Source organism: Oryx dammah, unplaced genomic scaffold, assembly GCF_014754425.2.
Source record: "Oryx dammah isolate SB20612 unplaced genomic scaffold, SCBI_Odam_1.1 HiC_scaffold_29, whole genome shotgun sequence".
Taxonomy (NCBI): Eukaryota; Metazoa; Chordata; class Mammalia; order Artiodactyla; family Bovidae; genus Oryx; species Oryx dammah.
The window spans coordinates 23,826,667-23,842,373 of NW_024070213.1; the positions used below are offsets into that span (position 1 = coordinate 23,826,667).

Below are 15,707 nucleotides of genomic sequence, written 5' to 3' on the forward strand. Positions count from 1 at the left end.
AAAAAAATATTTGATTCATTTTTAGATAGAATGAGATCCAGAGAGGCTATGCAACCTATCCAAGTTCATATCAAACAGTTTGGTGGAACAGGAATTTGAAATTATTTCTGTCTGATCCAAAGGCATCTACTGTTTACACTGTTTTGCCCTTAAAGGGTGATTTGGCTGATGAAGGTTACCTTTGCTATTGTCCTTTAGTTGATAAATCCTGTCTGACTCTTATGCAACCTCATGGATACAGCCCACCAGGCTCCTCTGTCCATGAGATTTCTCAGGAAAGAATACTGGAGTGGATTGCCATTTCCTTCTCCAGGAGATCTTCCTGACCCAGGGATTGAACCTGTGTCCTCTTCATTGGCAGGTGGGTTCTCTACCACCGAGCCACATTATAGATTTGGGGTCTTACATGGTTGGGCCCCAGTTACAGTTGCCAGATATTATAGAAGATGCCCAGTTACATGTGAATTTCAGATAAACAACAACAACAGTTTCTAAGTTGCTGCTGCTGCTGCTAAGTTGCTTCAGCTGTGTCCGACTCTGTGCGACCCCATAGATGGCAGCCCACCAGTCTCCTCCATCCCTGGAATTCTCCAGGCAAGAATACTGGAGTGGGTTGCCATTTCCTTCTCCAATGCATGCATGCATGCATGCTGTTGCCTCAGTCATGCCAGACTCTGTGCAACCCCATGGACAGCAGCCCACCAGGCTCCTCTGTCCACGGGATTCTCCAGGCAAGAATACTGGAGTGGGTTGCCATTTCCTTCACCTAGTTTCTAAGTATGTATCATGAAATCCATGAAATATATGGGATATACTTATACCAAAAAAAAAATCATTTGTTGTTTATCTGAAATTCAAACTTAACTGGATGTCTTGTATCTTGATTTGCTAAATCTGGTAATCCTAAACATAGTAGGCTCTCTAGATTGGAGAAAAGTTTGTAGTCTCTCATTGCTTTGAAAGAATTGGGAAGTACAGAAAGGTTGATCTGAGACTGACTCTCCAGTTTTCCTTTGTGGCTTTGGCAGAGTTGGGATGTGTCAGTCACTGGTGGCACAGGGTGAGAGTAATGGTGCCCTTGGCTGCCCTCCAGCCATTCCCATGGTCCCAACCACACTTGGGAGAGGCACAGACTTGGCCTGTTTACCAGGGCAGGAGAGGACCCATGGCACAGAACTGGATTCAGTGGGCAGAGGACCTGGCAGAACATTTCCCCAAACCACGGAGGGCTTTATGAGGTGAGGATCAGCTGATGCCTTCCCTATGGCTTGATGGAGAAGATCCAGGGTTGGGATCTTAAGACCCAAGGTTCAAGGCATTAGTTTGGTCTCTTCGTTTACGTATTCACTCACTGAACAAATATATATGGCACACCTACTATGTACCGGGTACTCTTGTAGGTTCTGAGGGTACAGGAATAAATAAAGACTGAAAAAACAGCTTCGTGGGGCATATTCCAGTGAAGGATTAGACAAGATCCACTGGTGACTTCTGTTGTACTCCAGTGCCCAAGATATCACCCTCCAATGCAGAGGTGTGGGTTTAATCAGTGGTCAGGGAGCTAAGAATCCCTCATGCCTCATGGCCAAAAAGCCAAAACTTAAAAAAAAAAAAAAAACAATATTGTAACAAACTCCACAAAGACTTTAAAAATGGTCCACATCAAAAAATATATATTAAAGAAAAAAGACAAGATCCACTGCATGCACAGGTGATCCAGGGCCTTGGGCAGCTTCACCATCCTTCTTGGTTCTAGCTCACAGCATCATCAGTGTGTTTCTATCAGACAAGCTGAGGACTGGCAGCAGAGAATGAAAATAGTAACTGAGGAAAAGAAAATAGGAAAAACATTTTAGAGGCAAGGGTTTATTAATAATTTAACCTGACTTTGAGTCAGAAGAAAAAGTTGATAAATTTTACAGTGTAAGATTTGAGGGATGTGACCTCAAACCCCAAAACCTGCAAGATGAGACAGAGAAGGAACTGGCGTAAGAGAGCCGGCGGGCATGCACTGACCCACAGCAGGTGCCAGACCCGGCCTGGGGCAGGCAGGAGGGTCTCCAACCTGCAGAACAGGAGGAGGGTCTCCCCAGGGCAGCCTCAGTGCCCACACTTGAAGGGATGAGCACGGAGGTGACGGGGAGCATGGAGAGCAGCTAGCCAGAAAGGCTGAGGCTTGGAGGCCATGGCCCACCTGCTGGAACTGCCACCAAATAGAAGTGCTAAGAGGTCAGCACAGTGTCCATCTGTTCAGACACAGAGAGGGCAGTCAGGCCCTCTCTGCTGAGGTCCCCACCCTGCTGGAGGGACAAGGCTGAGGGCTCCCACTCCCTCTCCTGGAGCAAGATTTGAGGGATGTATACTAGGTTCCCCTTGTGGCTCAGCTGGTAAAGAATCTGCCTGCAATGCAGGAGACCTGGGTTCAATCCCTGGATTGGGAAGATCCCCTGGAGAAGGGAAAGGCTACCCTCTCCAGCATTCTGGCCTGGAGAATTCCATGGACTTTGTAGTCTATGGAGTCGCAAAGAGTTGGACACAACTGAGCGACTTTTGCTTGTCTTGAATATTAAATGAGTTGGCATGTTTATATTTAGAATATTACCTGAAATCTAGTAGCTATGTAAATGTTAGCATGTGTAAGGTAACACTGATAGCTACCATCCCAATAGACCATGGGACCGCAAAGAGTCGGACATGACTGAGTGACTTTCACTTTCACTATTGTAGCAGAAAGAGAGAGAGAGAACATGGTTACATGAGCCTAGCATTGTCAGGGAGAAGGAAGTTAAGGACACTAGCATAAATTTATAATGGATGAAATATGGAATTCTATGAAAACAGGCAGTAGGTTTATGGAAGAGGTTGGTTCAAAGTAGGAGTTTAAGGTTTTGGAGCTTTTTCAGAATCTCCCTTCCCAGATTAAGCGCTATCAACTTTTTCAATAGAAAAGGAAAAAGAAAAAAAAAAAAACTTATAGTTTAGCCTGTCATATTAATTTGTTATCACGTTACTGTAACGTGTAATAACAGTAATTTGTTATGTTCTTTTCTTTGTACTTAAAGAATGACAATGTATCTTTTTGTCTCTAAAATGTAAGTCTGGGAAAACCATATTGTATAAGTTCTTGATTTGGATAGGAGAAAAAGTTGAAGATTCCTGAGAAATAAGTGGCTAAAGAATTTCTTATCTGGTAGGGGATTTAAAGTACAAGCTTATGACTTAATCACCTCCTGCTGTCTTCTGTGTGTGTGTGTGTGTGTGTGTGTGTACTGGGAATGTACTGAATGCTTTCATAGTGTCAATATACCTGTTTCAGAGTTACCCCTATCCAGACAACTACACTGTCACCTCCCATAACTAGAAAAGAAGTCTTTGGATCACATGAGGATTAAATTAAATACGGACCATAAAGAATGCAGGCCATAAGAATGGGTCAATAAACATTTAGAAGCAGACTATTTTACAGTTAGATGGAGAAATATGTAAAGCTTACAGAACATCTCAGTGCTGCCAAGCCTAAATAGTCTTTAGCACATTTCTCTCCCTTTACAGATGGTGGAACTGGTGGTCAATGAAAATGACATAATTACTATACATTCACGCAGAAATCTGGTGACAGGCTTACTGCAACAACAAAGCTACCTAGATTTATCAGGTTTTGGCTTATAGCCCACTCTGCTGGCTGCCTCCATTGACGTATACCTTATTTTCTTAGATGGTAACTTCTTTAAAAGATGGTAACCTCTCCCTTTTGCTGTCAATAAAAAATGCCAAGCTTCTTTATCAAGATGCTTTTCTCCCTGTCCCCCTGCCCCTGAAGATTATTGTAAAGGTCTAGTAAGCAATGGTCATCATACTCTTCTTGACCACTCTCCTTTGCAGATGCTTAATATGCACTCTAGGATAAACTAAACAAATGGATAAATTAATCATTTTAATGACTTTTCATATTGCTTTTCTCATTCCAATTTTTAGTTTAAAAAGTAGAGCTTGACCACGTTGCCCCACTGATCATTGAATAATCTTTCTTTCTCTTCTCTCTCTCTCACTGTCCAAAGAGCCTGAAAGAAAACCATCAGCCACCCAAACTCTAGCAGAATGAGTGACAATACTGTGTTGGCTCCTCCAACTTCAAACCAGGGTCCCACCACCCCACGCAAAGGGCCCCCCAAGTTCAAGCAGAGGCAGACTCGTCAGTTCAAGAGCAAGCCTCCTAAGAAAGGTGTGAAAGGGTAAGACCAAAATGAAAAAGGTTTCCTTTTTTTTTTTGAGAGATTAATACTCACCATATTAAATAGACATAAAAATTTCCACCTCACCCTCTGTTTCCTAGTACAATCTTTGCTGAATCATATTTTTTCAGTCCTGGAATCCTTTCTCTCTCAGCTCCCACATATACAGCCAAATTTAACATGGAAAATGGACCCTTTCACAGTGATCTTTGGCTTGACCTTCCAGACTCTTCTTGACCACTCTCCTTTGCTGATGTAAACTGTGCTTTAATTTGGAACACAGAATCACTGGCTGCTTCTAGAACACAGTTTATTTTTCTGGCTTCAGATTTTCTCTCTTCAGTTCTTTGTTTTTCTCTTTTTCTCCCTGGCAAAATCTGATTTGTTTTTCAACACACACTCATGATAATTTCTTTTGGAAACCATTACGGACTCTCTCAGACAAACATTGTCATTCCTTCCATGTTTGCATTTTGTACATTCAGCTATTGTAACTTGTACTTGTTTATAGTGCATCTATTTCTTTCATCTGTTGCCTGAGTCTGAGATCCCTGAGAGAAAATTTGGGTGTTTGTTTTTTCTTAACTCTCAGTACCTAATACAGTTTCAGGAACAAAGCAGATGCTTAATATGCACTCTTGAATAAACTAAACAAATAGATAAATTAATCATTTTAATGACTTTTCATATTGCTTTCTCATTCCAATTTTTAGTTTAAAAAGTAGAGCTTGACCACGTTGCTCCACGGATCTTTTTTTTTTTTTTTTTCTGGCTCTCAATTGTCTTAGTTTACATTTTTACAGAGGGAAACTCTTTCTTCTGGGACACACTATTTAAAACCTGCTTGAGTAACACTTCCTTTGCCCTAGTTCAGTGCAAACAAAGGGGTTTTCTCAAATACAAAAACTGAAGCCTCTTCTTTCCCCTTGAATCAGGAAACTCTTCACATGACTCATTCCAGGATCGTTTGGCCTCGGTATCAGCTAACTTCTCTTGTGTTTTTTCCATAGGTTTGGAGATGACATTCCAGGCATGGAGGGACTAGGAACAGGTGAGCAATCTGAATATTTAAGTGAGAATCTTACCCCTGGACTTTGACCATTTTTTCTGCTTCAGGCCTCAAGGAGCTGTTCAATGTTATTGGAAATACATAACGCAACAGATTTTTTTGAAGACCTAGGAATGTAGGGTTTTAATTTAAATTCCTAAATAAGTATGTGTGTGCCCAGAGGCAAAAACTCAGAGAAATCAGACTGGTCACAGAATTCAGTGAATCCTTGTGTTTTGTTATGTACTCTCGAAGGTATAGGCTTCCTTGGTGGCTCAGTGGTAAAGAATCCGCCTGCTAATGCAGGAGATGGATGGGTAGTGGGTTTGATTCCTGGGTCAGGAAGATCCCCTGGAGGAGGAAATGGCAATCCACTCCGGTATTCTTGCCTGGAGAACTCCATGGACAGGGGAGACTGGCAGGCTACAGTCTATGGGGTCACAAAGGAGTTAGACACAACTGAGTGTACACACACACACACACACACTCTCTCTCTCTCTCTCAGGCATACAGTGGTGAATTGTAGACATTCACAGTAGAACAATTCTCAGAATGAGTCTAGCCCAACTCCTTTATTTTTCAGGAGAGAAATCTGAAACATAGAGGAATTAAATGACAATCTGAGTCCACAGAGAGAGCTGTTGGAAACAAAGGTGGGGCCTAGAGAGCCTTTCCTCTGCAATGGGCCAGCCACTCCCTCACAAACTTCCTCTTTTTTACACATCCTCTGGTGCTCAGAACAGGGCCCTAGACACTAAAGTATCTGGAATGCTGCTAAGTCACTTCAGTCGTGTCTGACTCTGTGCGACCCCATAGACGACAGCCCCCTAGGCTCCCCTGTCCCTGGGATTCTCCAGGCGAGAACACTGGAGTGGGTTGGAGTAATAAGATTTAATTGGCTAGAATTTTTATTTGTTGGATGATGCATGCAAACTACTTTACATTCTCTTTAAAAAAATTATAGACTTTAAATTTTAAAGAAATTTTAGGTTTGTGGAAAAATTAGGCAGAATTTTTAAGGGATTCCTACAGATCCCCTCTGTCACCTTCTTCCCCCATACATCAGTCATACCCCCTATTATTAACCTCTTGCAGTAGAGTGGTACATTTGTTATACTTTATAAACCAATATTACCACATTTTTATGAGTCAAAATAGCTTGTTCATTTTTTGTGTTGTCCAGTTCTTAGGTATCCACCATTACAGGTTCATATGGAATCACTAGCCCCCCCCCCAAATCTCCTGTGCTCTATCTGTTCATTTCTTTCTCTCCATAAACTCCTGACAACCAGAAATCTTTTTACTGTCTCTATTGCTGCTGTTGTTTAGTCATTCAGTTGTGTCCAGCTCTTTGTGACCCCATGGGCTGCTACACTCTAGGCTTCCCTGTCCTTCACTCTCTCCCAGAGCTTGCTCAAGCTCATGTCCATCGAGTCAGTGAAACCATCCAACCATCTCATCCTCTGTCACCCCCTTCTCCTCCTGCTCTATAGTTTTGCCTTTTCCAGATAGTCCTACAGTTAGAATCCTATAGTAAGAGTTCTTTCACTTAGTAATATTTATTTAAACTTCCTCCATGTCTTGACATGATTTGATAGCTCATTTCTTTTTTATCATTGGATACTTTATTGTATGGTTGTATCACAGTTTATTTATCCTGTTGATAGGCATCTTGATTGCTTCCAGGTTTTGACAATTATGAATAAAGCTACTATAAACTTCTTTGTGCAGGTTTTGTGTGTGGACACAAGTTTTCAACTCATCCAATACACTTTTGACAAATGATGGCATTCATAGCAATTAGTTTCCTTTCTGGGCAACTCTCAGTATATTTACTTTTTTAAATTTATTTTTAATTGGAGGATAATTGCTTTACAATATTGTGTTGGTTTCTGCCATACATCCATATGAATCAGTCGTAAGCATACTTATGATTTACTTTTTATTGTCTGATGCTACCCCTCAGATCTCAAATAGAATTTCTAGTCACTTTGATAAAGCTTATCTGCTATTCTTCTAAATCAAATGCTTCTCTATTTTGACCATGTGTATATAAGACCAGCAAATTCACTTTGGACTCTGGAATATATTCTTAACTCTGCCAACCTATTTGGAATAGTGACAAGAGGTTTATTCTGAGGAAAATTCTGAAGTCTTTGACCTGGTTCTAGTTCAGTCTCTACAACCATGAGTTTTTTTTTTTTTTCTCTAGGTATTTAACCTCTTTGGGTATCAGCCAGCTTCTCTGTAACTTGGGAATAATATTATAACTTTTAACAATACATAAAGAAGCTTGAGAGCAGTCAGAGAAGCCCAAGGAATGCATCTGGTTGGTAGGGAGTAGGGAAACTAGATTTCTAGACCATGAGAATTTAAAGCACCCCAAGATACAGGTTCGATCCCTGGGTCGGGAAGATCTACTGGAGAAGGGAATGGCAACCTACTCCAGTATTCTGGCCTGGGAAATCCCATGGACAGGGGAGCCTGGAGGGCTACAGTCCATGGAGTCACAGAGAGTTTCAGACACAACTTAGCGACTAAACAAGAACAACTTCTCACTTTAACCCATGGCCTAACTAGAATTCCACCTCTGTCCCCTCCTTGGTGTTTTGCTGAGACTTCGAACGATCAGAGAACTACACTCCCACAGAATAGTCCCAGTCCAAAATCTTGGAGCATCTCCCCAGAAAGGATGCCAAATAAAACTAATACAGATCCTGGGGGAGCCTGTTTGGGGGGAATCAGAGCCCCGAAGAGGATTAGTGAAACAATTGTTCTGATCCTCCCTGGGATGAGGGGCTGTTCTTCCCCATCATCTGGGCAACAGATGGGAAACAGGGGCAAGGTGTCTCTGCCTGAATGATATCCTTTTGTGCAGAAGAGGCTCTTCTGCGGGGTGAGGTTGGCTTATCAGTTCTTCTCTCTCTTGCAGATATCACTGTGATCTGCCCTTGGGAGGCATTCAGCCACTTGGAGTTGCACGAGCTCGCTCAGTTTGGGATCATCTAAGCCACTGGAGGTTCTGCCACTCTCATTAGCATCTGCTGTAACTTTGATTACTTCTGCCCTATTGATCTACCAGAATTTTGACACACAGGTGTCGGAAGTGGTTTCCCACACACTCACTTCCCTTAAGTAACTACTAAGAGTTGTCTTAGTGCCAGACTCTTTCATGCAGTATAGTTTAACTCAGAACAGTGGGTGAAATCAACTTGTGAAGAGGCATTTCCAACATCACCCCTTTTTCCTATCAGCTGGTTAGAAGTCATGCATATTTCTCTTAAGTCCTTCAAACCTGTTTTTGCTTAGGCACTCATTACCTTTGGTAGAAGGCTTTTAAGATATCATGTCCCTCCTCTCCCCTTTTCTTTAATAAAGGAGATATTTACCTCAAATCTCATGATGAAGTTGTATTAAATGCTATAAGCAAATATCTGTGGCCTTGTTCTGAGACCCAATCAAACAAAGAAGGCACAGTTACACAGGAAGTAAGCACCGTGCGTGCAAAAAAGCATGGGATTAATAGGCAAGTTCTGATTTGACTTTGTCACGACCTCTCAGGGTCTAAATTTTTTTGCACCAGGTTATCCCTGAGACCTGATGCCACTTTAAACTGTACAGTTTTGAGCGGTGGCAAACTGGAGATGTAAACTCAAGACCCTGACAATGAGTCTTCTTTTCAGTGCCTTGGTTCCATTGATTGAAAAGCTGTTTATCCTTTAAAGTTTAGACTTACATACAAAAGCTAGGTTATGGAATCCAAAAAATAAAATGATGATTTGCTTCACCCTGGGCTTCCCTGTAGCTCAGATGGTAAAGCATCTGCCTGTAATGCGGGAGACCCAGGTTCGATCCCTGGGTTGGGAAGATCCCCTGGAGAAGGAAATGGCAACCCACTCCAGTACTCTTGCCTGAAAAACTCTGTGGACTGTCGCCTGAGGAGCCTGAGTTGGACATGACTGAGTGCCTTCACTTTGCTTCACCCCAATGTTGTGTCAAATGTAATGTGCACACAGCTATGTTTCCCCAATACTTTCCAGGCAGTTGTGCAATTCAAGGGCTTTCTATCTGACCCGGATGCTTTAGGGTACTAGCAGTATTGATTTCTTCATGTCAATTTTGTAATTTGTGGTAAAAGAATGAAGTAAATTAACTGAAAAGAGAGGCAGGATGATAGAGGGGAAAGAGTTTTGGGTTCTAATGCCATGTCATCATTTTGAGCAAAGATCTCATGCTTGGGATTCTCCAGTTTGCCTGAATTAGACAATCAAAGTTCACAGTAGGGATAAATCCTGGGACTCAGAATGAGCATGAGAGGTGCTCTGCACTGGAGAACATTTTTTCTGCTGGTGGTTCTACACTCACTGTTGTGCATGCAGCAACAACACTGTTACTTTCTGGCCAGAAATCTGGAAGCCCGAAGGACACATCTGGATTGGAATTGGGTAAAGAGAATGGATTTCCAGGTCATGGTAATTTAAAGCTCACATCATTTCAGTTCAATTGCTCAGTTGTGTCCAACTCTTTGTGATCCCATGGACTGCAGCACACCAGGCTTCCCTGTCCATCACCTACTCCCGGAGCCTACTTAAACTCATGTCCATCGAGGTGGTGATGATATCCAACCATCTCATCTTCTGTTGTCCCCTTCTCCTCCTGCCTTCAATCTTTCCCAGCATCAGGGTCTTTTCCAATAAGTCACTTCTTCATATCATGTGGCCAAAGTATTGGAGTTTCAGCTTCAGCATCAATCCTTCCAATGAATATTCAGGACTGATTTCCTTTAGGATTGACTGGTTGGGTCTCCTTGCAGTCCAAGGGACTCTCAAGAGTCTTCTCCAACACCACAGTTCAAAAGCATCAATTCTTTGGTGCTCAGCTTTCTTTATGGTCCAACTCTCACATCCATACATGACTACTGGAAAAACCATAGCCTTGACTAGACAGACCTTTGTTGGTCTGTAATGTCTCTACTTTTTAATATGCTATCTAAGTTGGTCATAGCTTTTCTTCCAAGGAGCAACTGTCTTTTAATTTCATGGCTGCAATCACCATCTGCAGTGATTTTAGAGCCTCCCAAAATAAAGTCTGACACTGTTTCCATTGTTTCACCATCTATTTCCCATGAAGTGATGGGACTGGATGCCATGATCTTCGTTTTCTGAATGTTGAGCTTTAAGCCAACTTTTTCACTCTCCTCTTTCACTTTCATCAAGAGGCTCTTTAGTTCCTCTTCACTTTCTGCCATAAGGGTGGTGTCATCTGCATATCTGAGGTTATTGATATTTCTTCCTGCAATTTTGATTCCAGCTTGTGCTTCATCCAGTCTGGCATTTTTGCATGATGTACTCTGCATATAAGTTAAATAAGCAGGGTGACAATATACAGCCTTGATGTACTCCTTTCCCAATTTGGAACCAGGCCATTGTTTCATGTCCGGTTCTAACTGTTGCTTCTTGACCTACATACAGATCTCTCAGGAGGCAGGTAAGGTGGTCTGATATTTCCAAGTCTTTGAGAATTTTCCACAGTTTGTTGTGATCCACAAAATCAAAGACTTTAGCATAGTCAATGGAATAGAAGTAGATGTTTTTCTGGGCTTCTCTTGCTTTTTCATCCAATGGATATTGGCAATTTGTTCTCTGGTTTTTCTGCCTTTTCTAAATCCAGCCTGAATATCTGGAAGTTCTCAGTTCAAGTACTGTTGAAGTCTAGCTTGCCCAACTAGAATTCCGTTTGTCCTTTCTTTATGTTGCTTTAAGGCTTCCCTGGTGGCTCAGAGGTTAAAGCGTCTGCCTGCAATGTGGGAGACCTGGGTTCGATCCCTGGGTCAGGAAGATCCCCTGGAGAAGGAAAAGGCAACCCACTCTAGTATTCTTGCCCGGAGAATCCCATGGACGGAGAAGCCTGGTAGGCTGCAGTCCATGGTGTCGCAAAGAGTTGGACACGACAGAGTGACTTCATTTTTTCATTCATTATGTTTCTGAGACCAAGTTCATGCTACTTACTGCATGACAGGCCAATAAATCAAGAGATGAGTCATTTGGGGAAGAATGGTGACTTTGTTTGGAAAGCCAGCAGACCTAGAAGATGGTGGACTACAGTCCTGGAGAACTGTGTTGCTTAGGTTTGGATGTTATTTTATTTTATAGAACAAAGTAAGAGAGGTATCGGGAGGTAAGAGAAGGCAATGACAACCCACTCCAGTCCTCTTGCCTGGAAAATCCCATGGATGGAGGAGCCTGGTGGGCTGCAGTCCATGGGATGGTGAAGAGTCGGACACAACTGAGCGACTTCACTTTCACTTTCCACTTTCATGCATTGGAGAAGGAAATGGCAACCCACTCCAGTGTTCTTGCCTGGAGAATCCCAGGGATGGGAGAGCCTGGTGGGCTGCCGTCTATGGGGTCGCACAGAGTCAGACATGACTGATGTGACTTAGCAGCAGCAGCAGGAGGTAAAATTTTAAAAGGTGATAAATTTTTTCAAGTATTTTCTGATTTTGGTCATAATCCAAAGGGGACTGTTAATTTCTTCTTTCCTGCAGCCATCTATAAGTGGGCCTGGTCAGGATGTTTCCAGTGAGCTCAAACAGAGGTATTTTAGCCCAGCATTCAGACATGGGAGCCAGGGTTCCCAGAGATGGGCTGTCATGCATACTTTGCATGTGTGCATGCTCTGGTGTGTCCGATTCTTTGCAACCCCATGAACTACAGCCCACCAGCCTCCTTTGTCCGTGGAATTTTCTAGGCAAGAATACTGGAGTGGGCTGCCACTTCCTTTTCCAGGGGATCTCCCCACTCAAGGATAGAACCCAAGTCTACTGCGTGTCCTGCTTTGGCATGTGGATTCTTTACCATTGAGCCACCTGGGGAGCCCTATGTATACTCCAAGTTATAGGTAACATCCTTTTCATGATTAGCTTATAGCAAAAGCACTAGAATAGAAAGGTTAAAGTAAAAGAAGCAGATCCAATATGGAGTCACATTTGTTCTTCCCTAGTACACTTAGTGAAAGAAAGTGAAGTTGCTCAGGTGTGTCCAACTCTTCGCAACCCCATGGACTGTAACCTACCAGGCTCCCCTGTCCATGGGATTTTCCAGGCAAGGGTACTGGAGTGGCTTGCCATTTCCTTCTCCAGGAGATCTTCCCAACCCAGGGATCAAACCCAGGTCTCCTCCACTGCAGACAGATGCTTTACCATCCGAGGCACCAGGGAAGCCATAGTACACTTAGTGGGAAATAAAACAGTATAGAAGAAAGAGTAGGGTCTAAATTTAAAAGGGAAACTATGACCTGCAAGGTGAGTAGTGGTAAGGATGCCTTTCCACCCTCAGGAACTCCTGCCTCCACTCGTGTGTCTGTTTTCGAGGAGTTGCTTTGTTGGCAGCCAGAACCTTTAGTCTGCACTTGCTCTTCCCAGTGGAAGGGTGTGCCTTTCACTTAGGGATGCCTGTGCTCTTCTCCAGCTGGAAGCCTGTCCACATTCAGCTTACTTTGCAAATGTTTTCTAAATGTGAAGCAATAACTTTGACACAACACAATTCACCCAAAGGAACACAGCAAAGGGCCACGATGGAGAAGTATCTAGAAACCACCCTACATGAAGAACTGTTGAAGAATGCATAATAGTTAGGCTGAAATAGAAAATGATCATCGCCAGCAATTTTTTTTTTACAAAGTTGTAGTGAACAGGATGGCGCAAACATTTCCTGTAGGATTCTAGTAATTAATGGTAAGTTAGAATAGATATAATTCATTTCGTATTTCCAGTTTTATTGAGATATAATTGACATACAGCACTATATAAGTTTCAGGGATTTCTTTGGAAGGAATGATGCTAAAGCTGAAGCTCCAGTATTTTGGCCACCTTGTGCGAAGAGTTGACTCATTGGGAAAGACTCTGATGCTGGGAGGGATTGGGGGCAGGAGGAGAAGGGGACGACCAAGGATGAGATGACTGGATGGCATCATGGACTTGATGGACGTGAGTCCGGGTGAACTCCGGGAGATGGTGATGGACAGGGAGGCCTTGCGTGCTGCAATTCATGGGGTCACAAAGAGTTGGACACGACTGAGCGACTGAACTGAACATAATGATTTTGACTTAAGTTTGTCATGAAACAATTATCACAATAAGTTTAGTGAACATCTATCATCTTCTATAGATACAAAATTAAAGAAATAGGAAAAAAATGTTTTTCATATGACAGAACTTTTAGAATTTACTCTCAACAGTTTTTACATATAACATATAGCAGTATTAACTATATTTATCATCTTTCTGGGGCCTGTTATACAATTTTTGGACTTCCATTGGCTCCGTGGGTAAAGAATCCGCCTGCAATGCAACAGATGCAGGAGACAGGTGTTCTATCCCCAGGTTGGGAAGCTCCCCCGGGGCTTGGCAACCCACTCCAGTATTCTTTCCTGGAGAATCCCATGGACAGAGAGTCCTGGCGGACTACAGTCCACGGGGTCACAAAGAGTCAGAAATGACCGAAGCGACAGCACACAAGCACGCACGTCACACCAATAGTACTAATTTATCTTATAACTGTTAGTTTGTATCTTTTGACTGTCTTCATCTAATTCCCTCTCCTCCCAACACCCCATCTCTTGGTAACCACAAATCTGTTCTCTTTTCCTATGAATTTGTTTGCTTGTTTGTTTGACTTTGAAGTATAATTTACCTACAACACTACATTAGTTCCTGTTACATAACATGGTGTGGAATAGACATAAAGCTCTTTCAAACTCTAAAGAAACAAGAAAATCCTGATTACCCAAACAGCACATATGAAAGAGATAAAGCTAAATTATTGTCCCCATCAAAATCCCAGGAGTGGAGATGCCATATTAAGACAGAGTGAGGAAATTTTTAACAAAGGGACTATTTGCAAAGGGAAGTGTTAAGCAGAATCTACAAAAGGTAGTAGAGTAACTTGGGGCTACATGACCAACCTAGACCTGGAGGAACTCTAAGTTCAGCTCTAATCATAAGAAACCACCACCACCCACCACCCACCTGGTGAGAGGGAGGTGGTCTTCAGTAGTGAGATACTGCCAACCCATGCTGATCACATGGGCAGTCAGGAGGGGAGGGGTGAGGCTAATTAATACCTCAACGTTGTTCTCCTGAGCTCTACTCTTGCCCTGATGCCTTCCCATTGGATAAATCTAACTTTGAAGCAAAGGAGCTTATCAATGTGATCAGTAGGGTCCACTTACAACACCAAAGATCAGGTGGAGAAGGGTGGAAAGTGAGTGTGACGAGGCAAGTTGGAAATGTACTGCATAGCAGTAGTATGGAAGAACAGACACTTTGTCAGCCAGTGATGTTTACTTAGAAGTGGGAAACAGCGTGGATACCTTTGAAACCTTCAAATATGATTCTAAAGGTAAACCTCGGAAGTGGAGGAAGCAGTGTCAAATATGAAGAACACAACATGAAAGAAAACAGTGCAGGAATCCTCATCAAATTTTAGGATTTGGAGGATTTAAAAAAATCTTTTATGTTTTGTTGATAAATAAGAGCTGTGGAGAATCTCTTCTTAAAATGCACAAAATTTGAGCCCCACTCCAGGTTTTCTGAATAAGAATCTCTAAGGAAGCTATCTTAGAATCTGTATTTTTCACGAGTCCCCAATAATTCTTTTTTAAAACACTTTATTTTGTTTTGTATTTTTCACCATGGAGGATCTTAATTCCCCGATCAGTGATCAAACCCATGCCTCCTGCAGTGGGAGTGCAGAGTCTTAAGCACTGGACCACCAGGGAAGTCCCTCCCCAATGGTTCTTATATCTGTACCAGTTTGCACCCTGATGTGGTCCAAGACTACATTTTAAACATTAGGAATTAGCTAATGCTGAAAATGTTGCCACCCAGTGACTGATTTAAGTGGTTTTCTGTGTTAGTCACTCAGTCGTGTCTGATGCTTTGCAACCCCATGACTGTATGTAGTCTGCCAGGCTGCACGGTCCATAGAATTCTCCAAGAATACTGGAGTGGGGAGCCATTCCCTTCTTCAGAGGGTCTTCCAAACCCAGGGAATCAAACCTGTGTCTCCCACATTGCAGGCAGATTCTTTACTGTCTGAGCCACCAGCTGCTGCTGTTGCTGCTGCTAAGTCGCTTCAGTCGTGTCCACCTCTGTGCAACCTCATAGACGGTAGCCCAGCAGGCTCCGCCGTCCCTGAGATTCTCCAGGCAAGAACACTGGAGTGGGTTGCCATTTCCTTCTGGGAAGCCCTTATTTGCCTCTAGTAACATACGTAATGTGTGAGAATAGGGCCTAATAGCATGAGTTCTGACTCAGACTCTTGTGTTGACTAATAGAATAGACAATGCCTCCCTCCTCCACACCTAACCCAGTTAAGTGCTTCTCCAGTTGCAGAGAATGTCAGAGAGTTCAGAATCTAAGTGTT

At 42.7% G+C, this 15,707-nt stretch overlaps 1 protein-coding gene and 1 non-coding gene across 2 annotated transcripts; both read left to right on the plus strand.

The window, feature by feature from the left end:
* Positions 1–4,061: 4,061 nt before the first annotated feature.
* On the plus strand, positions 4,062–8,662 carry PDE6H (phosphodiesterase 6H). Its single transcript, XM_040235251.1, has 3 exons — positions 4,062–4,232; positions 5,243–5,283; positions 8,213–8,662. The coding sequence occupies exons 1-3, from the start codon at positions 4,099–4,101 to the stop codon at positions 8,287–8,289; spliced, it is 252 nt and encodes an 83-aa protein (XP_040091185.1). The 5' UTR covers positions 4,062–4,098; the 3' UTR covers positions 8,290–8,662.
* Positions 8,663–9,075: 413 nt separating this feature from the next.
* On the plus strand, positions 9,076–9,148 carry TRNAY-GUA. Its single transcript has one exon. It is a non-coding gene; the product is annotated as a tRNA-Tyr (tRNA).
* Positions 9,149–15,707: the final 6,559 nt, after the last annotated feature.

Excerpts from the sequence above, each read along its gene's own strand:
- PDE6H (XM_040235251.1), top strand. The coding sequence starts at position 4,099 with ATGAGTGACAATACTGTGTTGGCTCCTCCAACTTCAAACCAGGGTCCC. Across the intron at positions 4,233-5,242 it reads CCTAAGAAAGGTGTGAAAGG|GTTTGGAGATGACATTCCAG; the intron begins GTAAGACCAAAA and ends TTTTTTCCATAG. Across the intron at positions 5,284-8,212 it reads CATGGAGGGACTAGGAACAG|ATATCACTGTGATCTGCCCT; the intron begins GTGAGCAATCTG and ends TCTCTCTTGCAG.